The 21,314-nt window shown below is 41.1% G+C and overlaps 1 protein-coding gene across 1 annotated transcript in view; it reads right to left on the bottom strand.

Annotated features, from left to right (window-relative positions):
* ADARB2 (adenosine deaminase RNA specific B2 (inactive)) overlaps nucleotides 1-21,314 on the bottom strand; it is a 682,058-nt gene that overhangs the window by 165,770 nt on the left and 494,974 nt on the right. Inside the window, 1 exon segment of the mRNA XM_043968556.1 lies at nucleotides 16,127-17,031. Coding sequence (XP_043824491.1) covers nucleotides 16,127-17,031 — 905 coding nt within the window.

Genomic DNA, 21,314 nt, shown 5'->3' with positions numbered 1-21,314 from the left:
TTTCATGAAATAATGTATTTCACGGTAAGGAAGATGGGGATACAATGATTGCTCTGTCTCTTGTGCATTTCTTTTTTTTCCCCTTCTTCATCCTTACCCCAATTACTTGCAACTAAATGTCTTTCTCCCCCTCCTTTTCTATCTGATTTTCTACTTTGCTTAGTCTGGCTCATCTAAATTTTGGCATCCTCCCATTTTGCCTTCTTGGGGTTTTTTCTTTTCCTTTCCTTATCACTGTAATAATGAATCTCAAAGGAAGGAGGGAGAACCCAACCTTACCAACAAAAGCTGTCATCTCCACAGCTCCTTCGATCATTAAAAAAGTAGTCCCTCCTTCCCCCTTGGGGAGATTGGGAAAAGAATAGCAAGAAACAAAAGGCTACCCCTTGGCCTGAGTGGTGTATTACCAGATTTTTTTTTCTATCTATGCCAAAGAGACATTATATAGATTATTGTTCATTTGACTTTCAAGTTTTGTGAAGTGCCCTTGATACTTTGGAGACAAGGAATCACGAATACTCCAAGTAATTACAAAATTGTGCATAATAACTTTTACAGGAAGCCTTCCCTTGCACCTTTTAATTCTAATTCTTCCCCTCTCAATTATTTCCTTTTATCCTGTATATAGCTGGCTTTGTACACATTTGTCTATGTGCTTTCTCGCCCATTAGACTGTAAGCTCCTTGAGAGCAGGGACTGTCTATTGCCTACTTTTGTATTCTCAGTGTTTAGCACAGTGTATGGCACATAGTAGGTACTTCATAAAGGTTTAATGAATTGAATTGAAACTGTATTGTTTTACAAATGTATTTGAGGGCCATGATAATTGCAAAGGGGCTGTGTGGCATACTGGTCTCTGACATATATTAGCTCTGTGATCCTGGGCAAGTCATTTAACTTTTTGGTGCTCTAGGCAAATTTCTAAGTTCCAGCAGTGCTGACTTGCATTGGTAGAAGGAGTTCCTCATCTGTGTGTTGCCTATACCACTGAAATTATAGATCTGGTTCCTATTCTTATAATGATGGCTTATACTTTATAGTAGAGTATTATTACAGAAATCTTAGTACCAGCATCCATTTATACTTGGAAACTTCTGTAGTACTTTAAGAGAGCTCTTGTGATACTTGTAAAATGATAGTGCCATGTGTCCCAAGTCTGGCTCACTGTAATTTACCTCAACCCTATTCCCTCCTTCAGATTTCTTTATATAAGAGGCACCATCATTCTCTAAGTTACTCAGGCTCAACCCTTTGGCATTATTTTTAACTGTTCCCTCTCTCTTGTCCCTCTTACCCAACCACTTGTTAAGTTCTCTAAAGTCTGCCTTCAACATTTCTCTTGAATTTATCCTTTTGTTCTATCTCCCCTCTTCCCCACCCCCTTTTCTTGACCTTATGGAACTTGGATGATCACAGTCTTAAAATCTTAGAGTACTAAGGGGCCTTAGGAATAATGGCGTCCAATGTCCTATCTTATTCAGGAGTCTACTTGACATCATTCTTGAGAAGTGGTCATCTAGTATCAGTTTGAACATTTTCGGTGACAAGGAACATCCTACTCTTCCATTTTCAAACAGTTCTGATTGTTAGAAAGTTTGGTTTTATATTGAGCTAATGTCTACCTCCTCATAATTTCCACTCATCAGTCTTGGCTTCTCCCTTTGCAACTACACAGAAAATCGTGTTTCTCATTATACATTCTCTCTCTCTCTCTCTCTCTCTCTCTCTCTCTCTCTCTCTCTCTCTCTCTCTCTTTTTGGTGAGGCAATTGGGGTTAAGTGACTTGCCCAGGATCACACAGCTAGTAAGTTCAAATGTCTGAGGCCAGATTTGAACTCAGGTTCTCCTGAATCCAGGGTCGGTGCTCTATCCACTGTGCCACCTAGCTGACCCTACATTCTCTTTTCTAAGTGAAACACTGAATTATCTGCTGACTGTCCTCCTGATTCCCCTTGTCAACATTTTTCTTAAAATGGGGTACTAGAATTGAAAACAATATTCCAAATACTGTCTGATTATATCACTGAGTGCAAAAGAATATTCCATTTTCTAGTAAGATACAACGTAGTACAATTTAAGTTCATGTTTACATTTTTGGTAGCCACGTCACATGCGTGACTCATATTGAGTTTTTAGTTGATTAAAATTCTCAAATTTTTATCATGTAAATTACATATAAGCCAAATATTTCCCCAAATCTATTTGTTTGGTTTATTTTTTGAACCTCAATGAAAAGATTAATATTATTATATATTTAACAGAGATATGGGTGATGCTTTCCTGTAACTAATCATAAAACTAGCACAAAGATAAGATATGGTAGTGATAATTATCTAAGAAAGCACCTGCTATATGTCCTTCTACTAAGCTGCTATTTTTATGACCAATTAGCTAAAAGGATGCTCTTCTGATTTGTAAATGGCAAACAACCAGAAAGATAGACTATATGTTAGATGACAGAATTTGGATCAAAAAGATCTTCAAGTGTTCGAATGATGGGATATGTCTAATAATACAACTAACCTATTCAGTTGGGTGGCACAGTGGATAGTGCACTGGACCTGGAGTCAGGAAGACCTGACTTTAAAATCAACCTCAGATACTTACTAGCTGTGTGACCCTGGGCAAGTCACTTAACCTCTGATTGCTTCCCTTATCTGAAAAATGGAGATAATAACAGCAGTTATCTCCCAGGGTTGTTATGAGGTCTTACATATGTACATCTTATGACCTTTACTAGACTGTAAGCACTTTGAGGGCAAAACTCACTGTTATTTTGCACATGATAGGATCCAAATAAGTATTTTATGAATGAATGAACACCATGAGGAATACATGGAATACAGATTTCAGTTGAAAAAAAAAGTATGTATGTGCATATGTACATGTTTACAAACAAGTATATGTATATTTCTGTTCATGTACATGAGCATGTCCTGCTGAGATAGTGAAGTAACAGATAGGCTGATTAATCTAAAGAGCCATGTCAAAGATGAGACCTCGAATGATTTTTTTTTTTTACTGGCATATGGGCTCATTGGTTCCAGCAATACCCCTCCTTGAAACATGAGGAGACTAAGCAGCCAGTGTAGGTCAAGCCCTCCATTCCATCACACACATGAATGAACAGAGAGTGTTTGATCTGAGAACCCCCCCTCCCTTGAATTGGGTGACAGCATATGTATGCTCATAACTGCACTCCTTCAAGTCCCCTTGAATGAGTAGTCATTGTCTAATTCACATTTCTTAAATATGCCAGAAGGGATTAAAACCCAGGCACATAACTTTTAAAGGCTTGGTGATAACTGTCTTATCTAAGGAATTCTAACCTCCTAAATTAGGTTTCCAAGGACCTCCAAACTGACCCCATCTATCTTTCTTAACTTCTTTCTCACTCTTAACTCTATAAGAAACATACTGATCTACTTATCTTTCTGACTTTCTGTATAGATTCTCTCTTTTATGCAATAATTTCTTGTTTACACAGATACACATATACACACAAGTACAAGTCCATTCCTTGTCCTAGAAGGTCCTTCTCTTTCCTCTATACTGATTCAAATCCAACCCCTTCTTCAAAGCCCAAGTCAAGCTCAACCACTTTTTTTGGGAAGCCTTAAGCCCATGAAGGATTTTTCCTTCTCCGGACTCATACTGCTTACATATTAATTGAAGCTAACATTTATGTGGCATTCTAAAATTTGCAAAGCACTTACAAATATGGAGGCTGACTCAGTGGATAGAGTGCTGAGTCTGGAATTAGGAAGACATAAATTCAAATCCAGCCTCAGATACTTTGCTAACCATGTGACCATAGGCAACCCATTTAACCTATATTTGTCTAGGAGGCAGGTAGGTGGCTCAATGGATAGAGTACAGGGTCTGGAGTCAGTTCAAATGTAGTCTCAGTCACTCACTATCTGTGTGGCCCTAGGGAAGTCACTTAACCTCTGTTTGCCTTAATCCACTAGAGATGGAAACAGTAAACTAGTCCAGTATCTTTGCCAAGAAAACCCCATGGACAGTATGGTCCACAGGGTCACAAAAGGTTGGACGTGGTTGAGCAATTGAACAACAAATGGTCAGCCATGTTGCTAGGCAGTGAAAACACAAAGACAAAAGAGAAACAGTCCTAAACTGAATGAAGGGACCCTATTGTGTCCTTTTCATAAGGTTCTCTGAGCCATTTATACTTAGATGGTATAAATAAGTAAGTAAGATGTTACTGTCATAATGTGTCATCCTTCTTAAGGGTATTTGTAGGTAGTTTGGTGGAAAAGTGGATAAAATGGGGGATCTGAAATGAGGAAGACCTGAATTCAAATCCAGCCTCAGACATTTATCAGATCTGTGTCTCTGGGCAAGTTAACATATCTACACCAAGGAGAAAACAATTACAAGTTCTTTTCACCTACAATAACTATGTAATCATTGCACAGAACAGCATTTCTTCACAGGAAGTACAGGAATGGCTAGAGAATTCTGAGATGTGATTGGCTGAAAGTACCAGAGGCTGTGAGTGTTCTTTTTAAAAGTCAACTTGTCTAGTGTCTAGTGAATCTGACCGAGCAGTTGTCTGACATGCCACAAGAGGGTGTCCCTGGTCACAAAACCAGAGACTCAGCTCAGCTTCGGAGCAGGGCCCTGATGCTGGCAATAAGAAAGATACGTGAATAATTGCAGCTTTAAAATCTGGCAAAGGAGTCACAAATGGGCAGGGAGTGGCATTTCCCAAAAACCACTGAGGTGGCCTGAAACAGAGGGAGACTCTAGAAGACTCCCACCAAGGAGGGATTGAAATCCTGCTTCATTATTTTAGCTCCTGTCCCTGCAATCGAATCGTTTCAGGGAGTGGGATAAGTAGCTAATAACAGGACATTACACACAGCATAATGGCACGAAATCTAAAGAAGCCTCCAGATTTAATGAGGTTCAGCTTACCTCATGGGTTTGGAAGCTCCTTTTGTTCACTTATCTGACCCGGGAAAGCAAGAAAGAAAACTCCCAAGTCTCAGGAGCATGTCTGAGCCTGTTCTCCTGTTTACAAAGGGAAGCTTTCAGTAATCGGTACATCCTGAATGAATCACCTCCGCGTCTATACTGCCTGTTTCCCCTCCCCCCACCTTCCTCTGTGCCCCTCCCACTACTGGGTCACTCTACCCAAATCCATTTCACTTTCTAGGAAGGGATTAGTCAATCAATAAGTATTAGGTTGCTGCTATGTGCCAGGCCCTTCATTACTCTAAAGACAGGGGGACAAGTAAGCAAGCACATCCACCCGAGATATATGCGGGATAAATTATGAATACTCTCAGGAGGAAGGAATTAACATTGAATGGGACTGAGGGGAGGCTTCTTGAGGAAACTGGGATGTGGAGATGAAGAGGGAGAGGATTCCAGTTCTAAGGGATGGCCAGCTGGAAATACCCAGCAGGGAGATGAAGTATTGTGTGCGAGGCAAAGCAAAGAGGCCCAAGGTAGATGTATTGGATCTTAGTACCTGGCGGATAGTAAGATATAAGGAGATTGGAAAAGTAGGAAGGGACCAGGTTATAAAGGACCATAAATGGAGGATTGTCTATTTCATCTTAGAGGTAACAGGGAGCCAGTAGAGTTTATGAAAGCATCCTGGCATAGACATACATACACACAAACACATATATCTTCAAGTCAGTTAAGTCTCAGATTCACATCCTGCTTCTGCCATGCACTGTGTGCATAGGCAGGGCATTTAACCTTCCATAGAGCACTTACCTATGAGGCATGGAAAGGAATTAGGGTATTATGAATTGCTTAGCCAATGCCTAAAGCTATAATTCATGGCATAGTCTGGTGCCCTATGTATCTTCCTGGGTTCTATTCTTCATGCTTAACAAAAATAATCATGACAATACTCTGTCACTTGAACAATTCTGCTGCTTCATAAGGACAGACTGAAATGTAGGAGATTTTTTTTTAATCATGACAAGTACTTTTTAAGTTACAAAAATGTAGTCAGAAAACCTTTCTTGTATGAAGGAGAAATCCCAAAGACTGGTATATGGGAAAATATGTGTATGTGGTATGTATTTGGGACACTTAAATGCTTACTAACTATCTGTAGAAACATTTAAAGAGACAGTTTTAGAAGTTGACTAGGATGAAAGAAAGGGTGTCTACATAACCAATCTTGATTTCACTTCCTAGGGACGTCAGCAAGATTTTATCTCGGACGTGCTTTTGAGTTCCCAGGAAGAAAGACACTTTTATGGGTGGCATCTATCAGCCTGATTGTACAGATACAACTCTAGGTCACAGTCATTGTTCTCTGGTTGTTTAGTAGATAAAAGTCTGTTCATGGACACGTACTGGAAATCTCTATGATCCATGATAAGTTTTCCTACATAGGGTATAGACCATCTTGGCCCTAATACTTGTATGGGAAAAATAGGCTCATTCTTTTAAAAATATCTATGACTACTTAGTTTTTTTATTAGAATATCATTTGAAGGAGGCCAAGATCATTGGTTCAGTATGGATCACTTAGTTTTGTTTTGCCCCATGGCCACAGACATGGTTACTATTCTTTTTTTTTTTTTTTTTTTTTTTGCAGGCAATGGGGCTTAAGTGACTTTCCCAGGGTCACACAGCTAGTAAGTCTCAAGTGTCTGAGGCCGGATTTGAACTCAGGTACTCCTGAATCCAGGGCCGGTGCTTTAACCACTGTGCCATCTAGCTGCCCCTGGTTACTATTCTTTTGAAGGAACTGAGGGATGCTCTCTCGATCTCTCTCTCCCTATTGTATTTTTATTCTGAACTTAATATCAAATGTAATGGACATTTGCATATACATAGTAGAATAGAAAAGAAAATTGTACATGAAACTGCAGGGCTCTATAATATATAGCTTGCTTTTCAAAGGTAGGCTCTTAAGTCACAAGGGGAACTGGCTAAACCTATTAAAATTTGATTAAAGATTAAAGACAGACTAATCCTATGCCTTCTAATGGCAAAATAACTCAGTGCGAATGTCCTACAATATAGATTCCCTACGATATTATTATATAACCAGAGGAAGTAAGATGCCATTGTTTTGGACACAGATCTCATTAACCTCAAGTCAACTCCATCTTTTTCTCATGGAAGCCTAGATCCCCTTGTTGTTGTGGTTTGTCCTTTGTTCTAGAAGAGGACCATGACATTGGAGTGATATCATGACATGTGCTAAATTGGATTTAAATGAGGGAGGGTTGTGCAAGATTACCAATCTTGCTGTTTCCTCCAAAGCCATCAAAGTCCAGTGGCATGATATACACCAGGACAACTGGAGATAACTCTGAATGTTTTTAAGGCAATTGGAGTTAAGTGACTTGCCCAGGGTCACACAGCCTGTAAGTATCAGGTAAGATTTGAACTCAGGTCCTCCCAACTTCAGGGCCAGTGCTCTATTCACTGCACCACCTAGCTGTCCCTAGACCTCGCCACCCCCCTTAAATACTAGTTCTCACTGGTGACATTATTGGCTTTATAATGTTCATTGCCCTTGATCCTTGAACTTCTCTTTGGCAGCCACATTCTGTGTGCATAGTTTGGGCTTGCATGTAGGGCATATTTTATTCATCCAGTGTTCATGATGCTCACGGTCAGTAAACATCTCTGGCATCAATTAGTCAGAGGCATTCTACTTAATACTAAGGAAGGGGGAAGCCAGGTGGCACCATAGTTCACAGAGCATCAGGTTTGGAGTCAGGAAGACTCCTCTTTATAAGTTCAAACCTGGGCTCATACACTTAATAGCTGTGCCACCCTGAGTAAGTCATTTAACCTCTTTTGCCTCAGTTTCCTCAACTGTAAAATGACATGAAGAAGAAAACCCCAAATGGGGTCATGAAGAATTGGACACAACTGAAAATGACTAAACAACAACAATAGTCATTGCTATATGTTGATGTACATTGAGGAATTATTCTGAGGAAGTGGTCTGGAGACAGAATAGATTAATTTGTTCTTTTGTTCATTCATTCATTCATTCAACCAATCAATCAACCAACCAACCTTAGTGACAAGAAGAAGAGGAGGAAGAGGAAGAGGAAGAGGAATATGGAATAATAGTGGCATATACCTATAAAAACACAATTCAATAGATATATAAGTAATGAATTATTCCACAATAATATACACAAATGAGAAAAAATACCAACAACTTCCTTGTTAGCTAGGATCTAGAAAAGTCAGCTCTTTTCAGGGAAACAGCTTGGAGGGAATGAGAAAAGAATCTTTTTTTAATCCACAATGATTGCTCTCCACAAGCCATAGTGGGCTAAGATGTTATATAAGTTAACTGACCTGCACAGTACAAAGAATCAGAGAAAAGGGGATGTTGGTATCTCTGTGTGCTAGAAATGAGGCCATAGGCAAATCTGGCACTTAGCTCAAATCATGCTGTTCTTTTGCAAGGACAGAAAAGAACCGAAAAGGAGGTTATATTTCTGCGAAGGACCACAGCACAGAGAGCATGAGTCGAGTGGATGTGTCTGAATAATGGAAGTGCCATGCAGGGAAGCTGCCCTGAGATTCACTTGGTGTAAGCTAGCATGGACAGTGTTAAGCCATTTCAGAGCCAGAAGAATGAGAATGTCACACCTATTCATTTTTAATTTATGTCCATTTTAAATGTGAGCACCCCTCTATTGATAATTTGTTATGGCAATATTAATTAATGATTTTGCTTTACAGTGGTTAGGATGCTGTTTCTATTGAGTAAGATAGATTAGTAGGAATACAAGATTAGAAAAACAATCCGTAAACTGGTTAGCGACGGTTGGGGGTCACCTTGGGGTTTGGGAAAGGAATGCGCTAGAGCTACAAAAACCTATTAGTGTCCTGTGATGCATCTATAGCTAACTGCATAATAGACCTCAGATCCCCTGGTCTGTAGTTAATTCTAAGGGAGGATTCCACTAGATGTATTTATTTCAAAGGGTTTCTGAGTAATCTCATCCAAAGTAACTACTGTTAGATGCCAAAAGTCCAACTGAGACGATAAAAAAAAAAGCAAAATTATGTTCAATTACTATATTTATTTCCACAATTTTATCACCTTTCTGGCAGATTAGCTAAATTAGCTGTTAAAATGGGCTAAGACGGGCTAGATGTGAGGCTGGGGTAAAGTTAGGTCAGACTCAAAGTTCCACATTTAAGGACATAATTTCACCCCAGAGGAGCCTCTGAAGGCTTGGTCAGAGCAATTAGTTACTGCAAACAGCTCTTTAAACACTTTTCCTTTTAATTACAATTAACAGTCAGTTGTGTATCCTCATTGTGCCTTTCTGGTCTGGCAAGATGAAGAAAATTGTATGTTTTCTCCCCCAACTGGGGAAGAACTATGTAAGAAAATGTATGATCTCTGTTCTACAATTTGTATCCCCTATTACCAGCTATCTCTTGAATAAACTGATTATCCCATAGGCATCTCAACTCAACAGGTCCAATGCAGAACTTACTATCTTTCTACCAAATCCACCCTTCTTCTGAATTTCTCTAATACTGTTAAGGGTCTCACTTTCTTCCTAGTTACCCGGAGTGGTGATCACGAGGTCACCCTCCACTTTTTAGTCTAAGTCATCCCAACAAGTGGCCAAATGTTATTTCTTTTACCTTCTTACTTCTCGTTGGTGTCCCCTTCCCTTTGCTCACACAACCGGCACCCGCTTTTATGACTTCTCCACTTCTTGTCTAGAATTTCTAATTGGTATCCTTGCCTTAAGTCTTGCACCCTGTCCAGTTCATGCTCTAAAAGCTGTTGAAGTGATTTCCTAAAGTGTTAGGTCAAAATATGTTACTTCCTGACTCAATAAACTCCGGTGGCTCCCTACTACATCCTTCTACAGGATTTATGATCAGCTATTAGTGGCTCACCAGTTGTTTCTTACCCATGATTCTCTATCACCTGAGTCTGTACTATTCCAGCAGCTCTCTCCTATACCTGCCTCTACCTCTACGACTTAGAACCTTCAGTTCTTTCAAAACTCAGTGGAAATATGACTTTCTGAAGACCTTTCTTGGTCTGTCCAGAGGGTAGAGCTTTCCCTTTTAGGGCTGCTGTTCCATAGATATCTTACATGTATCTAATTATTTAAATGGCTTCTCCATCAGAATATAAGCTTCATGAAAGGAGGTACTGTTTTTGCCTTTCTTTATATTACCAGTGCTTGGCACAATGACTGACACATAATAAATGCTTGTTGATTGACTGAATGAGATCTGGAGAACAGCAGTACCTGAGATCAAGGAACTAAAACACAGAGGAAGAGTCGGTCACAAGAATTGAATTAGGAACAAGGTATGTACTGGCAATGATTCAATCTACCCAACTATCTTTCTGAGGTCTGCAGGCCATTTTTCTTCACAAGTAACATTCTTACTGGTGGGTACTGCTTCTTATTCTCTGTTCCTTGCTGGCATTGGGACCTGGATCCTGTGTATAGGCTGTATTAGGAGTATTGCCCTTCTGAGGTCACAGTTTTGAAAAGGGAAGTGCAAATACTAAACAAGTCTACCTTATTAGCCAGTTGAGAAACTCTAATGAAAAGAAACAAAAAATATATTTCTTTTAACCTTCTATGAAAGTATTCTTTATTACATATCTCCAGCCATTGAGGTATCTTTAAAGATTTTTAATAATGGATAATTTGGGAATTTCTACCAACCTGGAGTTATTTTAAGGCTTAAGTAAATATCTGTACTTCTAATGTTGGGTGTACATTCTGCCAACCTTCTTACAGCTAGCTTGCCTACTGTCTCAATTAGCTATGGAAACCTTCTTTGTTTCCTGGCAAGGTTCTTCCTAGCCTCACCCCTATTTAAATGCCAAAGGAGAAATGCATGAGGAAGCATCACTATAGTTTGTACCTCCTACTTAGGGAAGTTTCTAAGGCCTAATTTATTAATACTCTAGAAAAAAACCTATGAGATTTTTCTCTTAGAAAACACAGGAAGTCAAAGAATAAGTAGTACCAGTTATTTTTGTTTCAGAGGCACTACCAGAAGGACACTCCATCTGCATCTAAAGATACTGGTAGATGGGGTTAAAGTATTGATGTCTCTCCTCTAGTGTCTTTTGGGGGGGGCAGTGATGGCTAAGAGTCACACAGCTAGTAAGTGTCTAAGGTCAGATTTGAACTCAGGTCCTCCTGAATCCAGGGCCATTGCTTTATCTGCTGTGCCACCTAGCTGCCCCCCTCATACTGTCTTGAGATGAAGTTAGATGAATTGGTTAGCCCCTACATCTAGTCCCTCAGTTGCTCATAGTATATTGCTCTGATCAGGGATAAACTACCTAAGAATATAAGTATTTGGACTACTTCAGAGCACAGAAGCATATGTTGAGCATCCCAGGAGGGGGTAACCTATACTTTTTTTTGGAGGAAGTGAGGCCAGTAAGACCCAAGACCCCTCTGAGTTTGCCTAATGGCCTGACTTCATGGAATAGCATTTTTATTAGCTGCATGGTACAGCTAAGAATCAGGAATGGGAAGAAGTTTCAGAGGTGGATTTCAGCTTATTTTAAGGAAGCACTACCTAAAGATTGCAGATATGTGAAAGTGATGCAGAATGCTTAAGGAAGGGGGAAGCTACTTGGCTCTAGAATTCTTCAAGCAGAGTTTGGGTGGCCCCTTGGTTAAGGATGTTGTACAGGAGAATTCTGTTTAGGTGAAGGTTAGACTTGATGACTTCTGAGGATCCTTCTCCCCACTCTGATATTTGATCATTCTGGGAAAGTGCTCAGCTTTTACTGACATGGTCCTGGCTGAGTCTGGGAGGGCTGGACCACACATTGAGGAAAGGAAAAGAAAGGAGTTGTGATTTCAGAGAAAGTACCGTAGCAGTAGAAATAGGAGCTTTGAGTTAGTAGGAAGTAAACTTCATATGGCCTGAGTAAAAAAAAAAAATGGAGAACAGAGCCTGGAAAAATAAACTGACTTTTAAATTGACTCCTAGATCAGTATTCTTTTTGCCCCCCTTGGATCCAGGTCTAAACCAAAACCCCATTTCCCCTGCAGGACACCAATTCAGTAAAACTAGTGGCAGCAACTGGCTCTGATTACCATTGCTATGGCCGGCCCAGCACCCAGCTGGGCAGAACGAGGGGTACATGTGAGGGGGGACGCCGGAGAGGAGGTTAATGAGCCTTCTGGAGCAGCAGAGGTGCCAGTGGGCGTGATGAATGGCTTGCAAACCGCTCTGTGCAATGTGCCCTTCATCATCTAGTCGGGGTGGTTAGTGGACTGTCAGAAAAATATAATTTAGCGGTGGTGGCTTTAACTGATGTGCCGCATGCTGGGGTCAAATGACTATTACAAAGTAGTAGCAGTGCCCGGCTCCTTCATGGTGAGAGCTCCAAGCTGACAACATGAAAGAAAAAGGCATCGTGGCCCGAATTCCCTGACATCCTTCATCTCTCTGCCAGGGTGGGGTGGGGAGAGGGGAGGAGGAAGATGACTGGGAGGACTAGAGAGAGAGAGAGAGACAGCAGGGACGTTTCTCTTCACAGAGAGAAAATGCCAGTTCTGGATGAAGCTCAGCACACAAACTTGCCTACAGTTTTAGGGAGTGTCAAGCTTAGACGAGAGGAGACCTGAGGATCGAAAGAAAAGAATCAGGTCCCTAAACTTCTGTTGGTAACAGAGGATGACGGGACTGTTCCTGGGAAGGGACCAGTATTCACTCACGCTGATGAAATGAACAAAGATCAGTGGCAGAATGAAAGGAATCCATCCCTTTGCACGGACGGTGATTCAGAGGGCCCAATTCTAGACCAAAGGTTGGCAACCTTTATAGTCCCTAGTGCCAACAATGAGGCCAAGCAGTACTTTGGTGACAGGCCACTGGCATGTCTGTGCTGCAGACAGTGGAGAAGGATAGTATGAGTAAGAAAAAAAGAGGAGAAAGTAAAGGAGTGAGAAAGCAGGGGAAAGAGATGGGAACACAATGGAAACAAATAATAATTTTAAAAAGGAAAAAAAAATCAAGAGGTAGAGAAGGTGATTGTGTATCATGCCACCCAGGCTTGTTTTAGGTGGCATTCAATATCAGCTATGTCATCAATTTTCTCCTCATCCTAAACTATCATTGGATTCTCTAGAAATCAATTATAATTAAGGTAGGAGGGATCTGGCATTCAAAATATTCAAGTGTTAAGGGCAGCTAGGTGGTGCAGTGGATAGAGCACCAGTCCTGGAGTCAGGAGGACCTGAGTTCAAATCCAACTCAGACACTTAACACTTATTAGCTGTGTGACCCTGGGCAAGTCACTTAACCCCAATTGCCTCACACACACCAAAAAAACAAAAAACAAAACCAAAATATTCAACCGTGAATAATATTGAACATATAAAACCCAATATCTATCCCTTATTGAGAGATCTGTTCTTTCCACCACCATCATTTCAGTCCCCTAGCCTTGAAACACAGGTATCATTTTTGAATCCTCACTCTCTCTCACAGCCCATAGCCAATTTTCTGCCAAGGGCCATTGATTTTACCTTTGCAGCATCTACCAAACATGCCCCCCTGTCTCTCCTCTGAGACTACCACAACTCTGCTATAGGCCTTCATCAACACATGCCCAGCCTATTGTAACAGCATGGAGGGGTGGGGGGTGCTTTTGGCCTCTCTTCTCTCCCTGCTTCTCTCTCTCTCCTCTGCTCAGGGGTCCGAGCGAATTTTCCTAACATGCAGGCCTGACCATGTTACTCTTTTATTCAATAAACTCTAGTATGTCTGTATCACTTCTAGGATCGAATATAAAATCCTCTGTCTGGCATTCAGAGCCCTTTATATCCTGGTCCTCTCACTCTTCCAGTCTTTTTACCCCTTGTTCACTGCTTTTTACTCTTCAGTCCAGTAACATAGTCCTCCTTGCTGATTCATGGATGCCTTTTGGCTTTGGGGCATTTTCTCTGTGGGTCCCCCTTGAGGGGAATACTCTACCTCCTCCTGTCTCCTGGTTCCTCTGGCTTCCTTAAGTCCCAATTAAAGCTCTACCTTCTAAAGGAAACCTTTCCTACCCCCTTTTAATTCTAGCGCTTTCCCTCTGATACTTTCTATTTATCTTGTATAAATCTTATTTGTACATAGTTATTTGCATGTTGTCTTCCCCATTAGATTGTAAAACCCTTGAGGGCAGGGACTCTCCTTTGTCTCTTTTTGTATCCCCAGTGCTTAGCGCATGGTAGGCACTTAATAAATGCTAACTGACCAAGTGACTAAGTAAACTCAATGCCACTACTGTGTATCCAGTAAAATATACTATATTAATGCATGGAGGGAAAGGCAGTATGACAGAATGAATAGAGAGATGGCCTTAACATCTGGAAGACTTGGGTATGAGTCCCACCTATGATGTATACTTGCTATGTGATTTTGGGGCAACCTCACAGGTGCCCCAGACAACTATCTGAGACTCTAAGTTGCATACGAGATATCTTTCTACGTTTGTAGATATTGACAGATGGAGTTTGCTCATTGGGACTTTGTACACGAATTATATAATTCCACTGGTCCAAACTAGGAAAAACAAAACAGAACCGAGATGTTTCTATGGTACCGTGCATTCATTATCTGACACAGTGAGCATTTGATTTACCAAAGTGAACTCTAGTAAATGGCAACCAGTTCTAAGACGGGTGCTTATACTGCTGAATCTATACTTCAGCCTTCTTTTGATTAATATTAATGAGAAACAAGTTAAAAAACATGCCTAACTTACTAGTTATTGAAAAGTTGTGTTCAGAAAAAAAAACCAAACAACATTTTCCTCTAAGAGAAATCCCATAGCACTAATTGTGTGACTTGGGGCAAGTCATTTCTTTGGAATTGAGCCTTTGGTCCTTCATCTACAAGATAAAGTTTGACAAGAGAATGTCTGAGGTCACAGGACAGGATGACATAGTGGAGGGAGAGCAGGCCTTAGAGCTAGGAGCAGAGAGATGGAAACTATGCCCCTAACACATACTGGCTTCATGAGCTCAGCCTTTCTCTGTTCTAGGCAGCTCGCTGATTTTATAAATTGCAGAGATCCAGCATGCGCTGGCAGACAAAGTTCTTCACCCCGAGTATCAATGAAATCACAGTTCCAGTCTCAATCTCTAAGTTCCCTTTCCTCGTCACTTTTGGTAGACTCTTCTTGCCATTTGGAAAATACACATTTATGTTTAGGTGGCCACCTATTCCTAATTAAACAAAACAGACACCAGTTAGGAAGACACACTAAAGGCAACCAAATGGTGACTTCAGAAAACAAGTGGCCCAGTTCAGTGGTCTGCCTTCCTGTGTTTTTCTTAGATTTGTCTGTTTTACCTTCTCCCATCCCCATTCCTGACTTCCAGGGGGACAGAATTCATCAGGACAGGGGGAGGGGGGCAATACCGAAGCCATACACTGTAACTGACTTTGATGTGCAATACATGGCTCTATTCAGAATAAGACTGAAGCAACCGGCTAATTTTTTTTTGCTTTTGTTTGTTTGCTTTGAAATTCTTTCTTAGCCAGAAAGCTCAACCAATACTGTTGCCTAAAGAACATGCAATCATAGCATGATTAAAAAATATGTTAGCCCTTCTTGGTGACTTAAATATCCCTGGAAATAAAATTAATAGAAAGAAACAATTAATAATCAGTCCAAACACTGACCTATCCCGTAAAAAACCTGCTGTTTTTTTTTCTAAAAGAAAAAAAAGAATTCTCCCTCTCAAGCTTTTCTTCTCTCTTTTATCTTGTACTATTGTATCTTCCCTTGTAGTCAGTTGCATCATTACAAAAATTACCTGGCTTCATTAATTCCCTCATTACCTCTGGCAAGTTAGAGCATTGACATTCCCTCTCCTTTCTTCACATTCACACTGTCCTTTCACCAAAGAGCTTGCAAATTGCTCCTAATGATAAGGACAGAGGGGGAAAAGGGGGCCTTTTGTGCCTTGGGAGGAAGCCTTGCTTTCCGGGAAAGGCTGTGCATGGCGGCAACACACTACTTACGGTAATTGGAAGAGAGTGGTCTGCCTGGTCCCCCATTACAGCAAGAACAATAACAATTCACACTCATCTTAGCATTCTTCCACCTGGGTGGCAGCTACCTGAGAATTCTCACCTGTGGCAAAGGGTTACATTTACTCCTGCTGGGAATGTGGCTGGGCAGCCGAATGTTAAAGAGGGCCTGCAGAGCAGCCTGGGCTGCTTGGCCCTTGGCCAGCTTCTTGCTACGTCCCGAGCCTTCAAATGTCCTCCCATCCACTCTCACTGCCATCACAAAGCTCTTGGCGTGCTGCTTCTCCACTGTCTCAGAAAGGCAGATGTATCTCAGCCCCGAGCGCAGTTCATTCAGTACCACCACTGGGTTCTTTTCCCTCTCTCCCTGGAAGGCTGACTTGGACTTGGGCTTTGAATGACCCATCAAGTCCAACCTGTGGTAGAGTAACCTCCCCTGTCGGTAAGCTGTCGAGAGCAACTCAGTGTTAACGGAACGGCAGCTGGAAAAGTTATCACTTGGAGGGGATGGTTCAAACTCTTTGAACAGAGTATCTGGAAAGTCGGCCTGGTCAGAGGTAAAGTCTGTTGATGGGCTGATGCCATTTCCCATGGCAAAGTGTGCTTGGCACGCATTGGGGAACTGGACAAAAGACTTCAGAGCTAACTCTGCTGCCCTCATCTTGGCTTTCTTTTTCGTGGGTCCTGTGCCTTCAAAGGTGAATCCATTCACCTCCACGGCTACTGCAAAGACCGGAGCATGGACTGGTCCTGTCTGAGAAACCATTCTGTACTGTAAACCTGGTTTCAGTTCATGGAGTTGAACCAGGGCATTCTTTGGTGCCACCGACCATGACAGCTTCTTCCAGATGAGTTGGAGTTTGCAGAAATGGCCACTGTTCCCTTCCTCTAAGGGTCTTTTCCTCTTGATGCTGGATGTCCCCCCTCTGGAGTGGTCACTGGATGGCAGTGGTTTCGCCTCCAAGTTGCCCACGTTGCGGTTTTCCTTCACTTCTGCACTGCTGGTACCTGGTGGTGAGAATAAATGAGTCACAACAGCAGGAAAGGGTAGGTTGCTATTGCCGATAACAATTATAGCACCATGATTCAGGCTTTGAGATCAAGGGAAACCAAAGCCTCTCACCTGGCCTCATAAGCAAGGTTAACACATTCCAGGATCTTAGAAATAGGTGAACCAGCCAGTCAGTCATCAATTAGAGAACACACCTCAGTAATGAAATACAAGAAAACCAATACAAGAAAATACAATGAAAGACAAGCATCCTATAGTGCTTTGTTGGTAATGAGAGCTGATTGCTAATATTATGATTTCTTGTTCCCAAACTGCTCCGCATTCTATGTGATCCTCACCACAAATCTGTGAAGTGGGTATTGCAGGAAACTGAGGCTCAACAAGGTTAAGGGAATGGCTGTGGTCATTCACTTAGCAAGGGACAGGGTCACTTGGGATTTGAACCCAAGCTTCTCCTGACTGCCAGCCAGTCTAGTCTTCTTCCTGTCTGATCATTCTGCTTTCCTGGTAGAAATTATTACACCCTGCCTGATGAGTGGGGGCGGAACTACCTGCCACAGATCAATTTGCAATTAGTGCCTTGATGAGCCAAGAAATTCATTCTTAAACAGTTCTGGGAGAGCTATAATTCTGACAAGAGGAGGGTGGGAAGGGGAGGAAGGCAGCTAGCCTGCCCAGCCAATGATCCTGTGTGTTAGAATCAGTCCTGGATTGCTATGCAGAGGTTGCTGAGCAGGCAGAAATAGCTGCCAATACCCCGTGAAATGACTCTTCCTGCACTTTCCCTACTTTATTCCATCCATTAAAAAGAAAGTTTAATGAAAACCTTCCCCTTGCCCTCAGGAGAATGGAGGTAGGAGGGAAATAAGCATTTATTAAGTGCCTACTATGTGCTAGGCACCATGTGAAACATTTTACAAATATCTTATTTAATCCTCCCAACAACCTTGGGAAATAGGTGCTATTACTATCCCCATCTTACAGATGGGGAAACTAAAGCAAATAGAGGTTAGGTGACTTGCCTAGGGTCATACAGCTAGCAAGTGTCTGAGGCTGAATTGAAACTCAGGTCTTCCTCACTCTAGGTTGAGGACTCTATTCACCTTGACAACTTAGCTGCCTTAAGAGTATTCAATGATACAAATCCTGTCTAATTTTGAGAGCTCTGGGATTCCTAACTGAAGTGGCTGCAGCCAATGTAACGTCACGTTACTCTGCAGCAATCACTTTATCTTTCTCAATAGCTTTTCCAGGTACTTTTTGATCCGGAAGAGCTTCCTAAGGCAGTTAAATGGCTCATCCTTGAGTTCATCTCTCTGGAGGCCAAATCTCTGTGCCAGAGTCCACCTCTGAAGCATCCACTACACTCTCTGCCCATACGCTTCTGTCCTGTTCCTCCCCTCATGCACACACATGCATTCATGACAGGCAGAGAAGAAGAATACAATCCCCACCTGGAAGTACATTTGGAATGACGGGTAACAGAAGGCAATAACTAGACTTGGGCCAAAGCCAGACATCCTTTGCTTAGCTTAAAAAACAACCCACAAAAAAACGCTAGGATCTTTCAGGGGCCATAAGTAGTCACATCACAATTTGCAGCCTTTCTGACCATCCTGTTCATTCTCCCTCTCCCGGCCCCCCCCCCCCCAGAGTCTAACTGAATTCCATGCTGGACTTCCTATATCTCTGTCAAGAAATTTCTTGCCAAAGACTCAATTTAGTTTGATCTTCCAGGACCTAGGACAGAGCTTCTTAACTGGGGCTTGGTGACGTTTTTTTTTCTATTTAAGATTTTTGACAACTATATCGCAGTATAATCGAGTTCCTTTTAAAATCTCTATATTTTATTTTATGCATTTAAAAACATTTTTTTTCTGAGAAGGAATCCCTAGGTTTTACCAGCCAGCCAAAGGGATTTGTGAGACAAGAAAAAGTTAGAAGTTTCTGACCTAGGAGATCCTCAGAGAAAGATTTACATGAAAAGATGATCCATGGCCTGAATAAAGGTCCTCCAACTTTCTAGATGGGGCAAAGATTGGACCCCTTCCCTTTATCCCTTCCTCCAAGAAAAATGATAGCTGTGCACAGTGGCAGACCTCAGGGTTAATGTTCATCTGCTCTCCTCTGCTCCATGCCAGTTCTGTCAGTAATATATGTCCATCACTACCTATGTCCACCCTAATGGTTTTAACAAATTTCATGAACACTGAGCTTCAAGTGTTGTTATTGCCTAGTCTTAGGTTCATTTTCTTTATTTTTTCTTTTTCTTTTTCTTTTTTTTGCAAGGCAATGAGGATTAAGTGACTTGCCCAGGGTCACACAGCTAGTAAGTGTCAAGTGTCTAAGGCCACATTTGAACTCAGATCCTCCTGAATTCAGGGCCAGTACTTTATCCCTTGCACCACCTAGCTGCCCCAAAGTGCATTTTTTAAAAGACAAAGACTTAATTCTACTTTCAGGTACTTATGTCCTATGGAATATTCTGGCCTCTCATTTCCTTATTTAGGGGCCATTGCCCTAAGAAGTTTGAGGCAGGCACCAATCTTAAAAATCCAGGCTTTGTTGATGGTTTTCTGGATTGAAAACATCAATCTTCCTGGAGACTAACATATGGATGTATATATATATATATATATATATATATATATATATATATATATATATATATATATATATATATATTTAAAGTTACACAGTAATACATTACAGTAAGTAACATTCTCATTACCAGCTGCTTGCATAAACATTTCCTTTTAATACCTGAGTGATGGCCCTGCTTAGGCAACTCCTTAGCAGTAGAATTAATAATATTTTCACATGATTGGTATGTGCTTGATTTATATTTTAATAGATCATATGTGTTTGTTTCTGCACTGCTTAGCAGAGTAACTGGTACACAGAGTAGGAGCTTAATAAATGCTCATTGATTAATTTCATTTAGATGCATTTTGGCACATCCATAGAGGAGAATATTAAGGGCAATAAAAAATAAAAATAAAATATTTTGCCATCTAAAATAGTGTTCTCCAAAGTGGGCACTAAGGTACTTTGGACAGGTCTCCAACACAATTATGTGACTCTCTGTTCATTAGAATTTACTGCCTTTCCCAATTCTGCCCATTCCTACTGCTGGTCTCCCCACACTCCAGTGGGCTTCAACCTCTCAGGGTATTTATAACCTAAGACCCAAGAATCTACAATGGCTTTGCAGACAAAATCCACCCTCACAACAACCCCTATGACCTCATATCTGCCATAGGTACACAGACATTGGGCTTTCCACTACCAGGCACTGGCTAGTAAGACACATTCCACGTTTACCTACTTTTAGTTTAGTATTTATGTATGTGATTATGTATGTAATTAGCACAAGATGAGCAGGTATGGATAAGCTGGGCTCTGCATCAAATACATTATCTTTCTGAGCAAACCTATCCCTCTTCTGAATTCTCTCTTTCTGTCAATGGGAGAATCATCCTTCCAGTCACCTACATCAGAACTTTGGTGTAATCTCAACTCTTCCTTCTCCCTTCACCCACATATTCAATTAATTGTCAACTTTTGTTTTTTTCTACCACCATGATAATCTCCCACATCTGTCTCCTACTCTCCACTTACAGAGCCACTTCCCTAGCTGAGACCCTCATCATCTCTTACTGGACCACTGCAGTAACAGCCTAATTCGTCTCCCTGCTTCAACTCTCATTTCTAAATTATCTTCGGTATAGACATCAGTCACTCCCCTACTCAATTGACGCCAGTGTTTCCTCATCCACGAGGGTCAAAATTAATTTTTCCTTTTTTATTTCCATTTTTTGCTTTTGATTTACAATGTATATAATTATTGGTACAGTTATATATACATAATTTATTAATATACATGTAGGGAACATATATGCTCAATTTTTTTAAGCATAGGGGTGCGTGTTCAAAAGGGTTTAGAGAATACTGGTCTAAAATGTCTTATTATCCCCATAACCTCCTTTCCATTTGGGAAAACAATAAATACTATGCATATAACACTTATTTCCTCTTCTTTCTCCTCCATTAATCAAACAAGTACTTTTTTTTTTTTTGGCGGGGCAATGAGGGTTGCGACTTGTCCAAGGTCACACAGCTAGTAAGTGTCAAGTGTCTGAATCCAGATTTGAACTCAGGTCCTCCTGAATCGAGGGCCAGTGCTCTATTCATTGTGCCACCTAGCTGCCTTCAACAAGTATTTTTTAAAGGACCTACCATGTGCCAGGAACAGTGCTAGGCACTGAAGCTACCATGA

Source organism: Dromiciops gliroides, chromosome 5 (genome assembly GCF_019393635.1).
Source record: "Dromiciops gliroides isolate mDroGli1 chromosome 5, mDroGli1.pri, whole genome shotgun sequence".
Lineage (NCBI taxonomy): Eukaryota > Metazoa > Chordata > Mammalia > Microbiotheria > Microbiotheriidae > Dromiciops > Dromiciops gliroides.
Note: the sequence above shows the minus strand (reverse complement) of the source record. Positions and strands in the feature narration are given on the sequence as shown.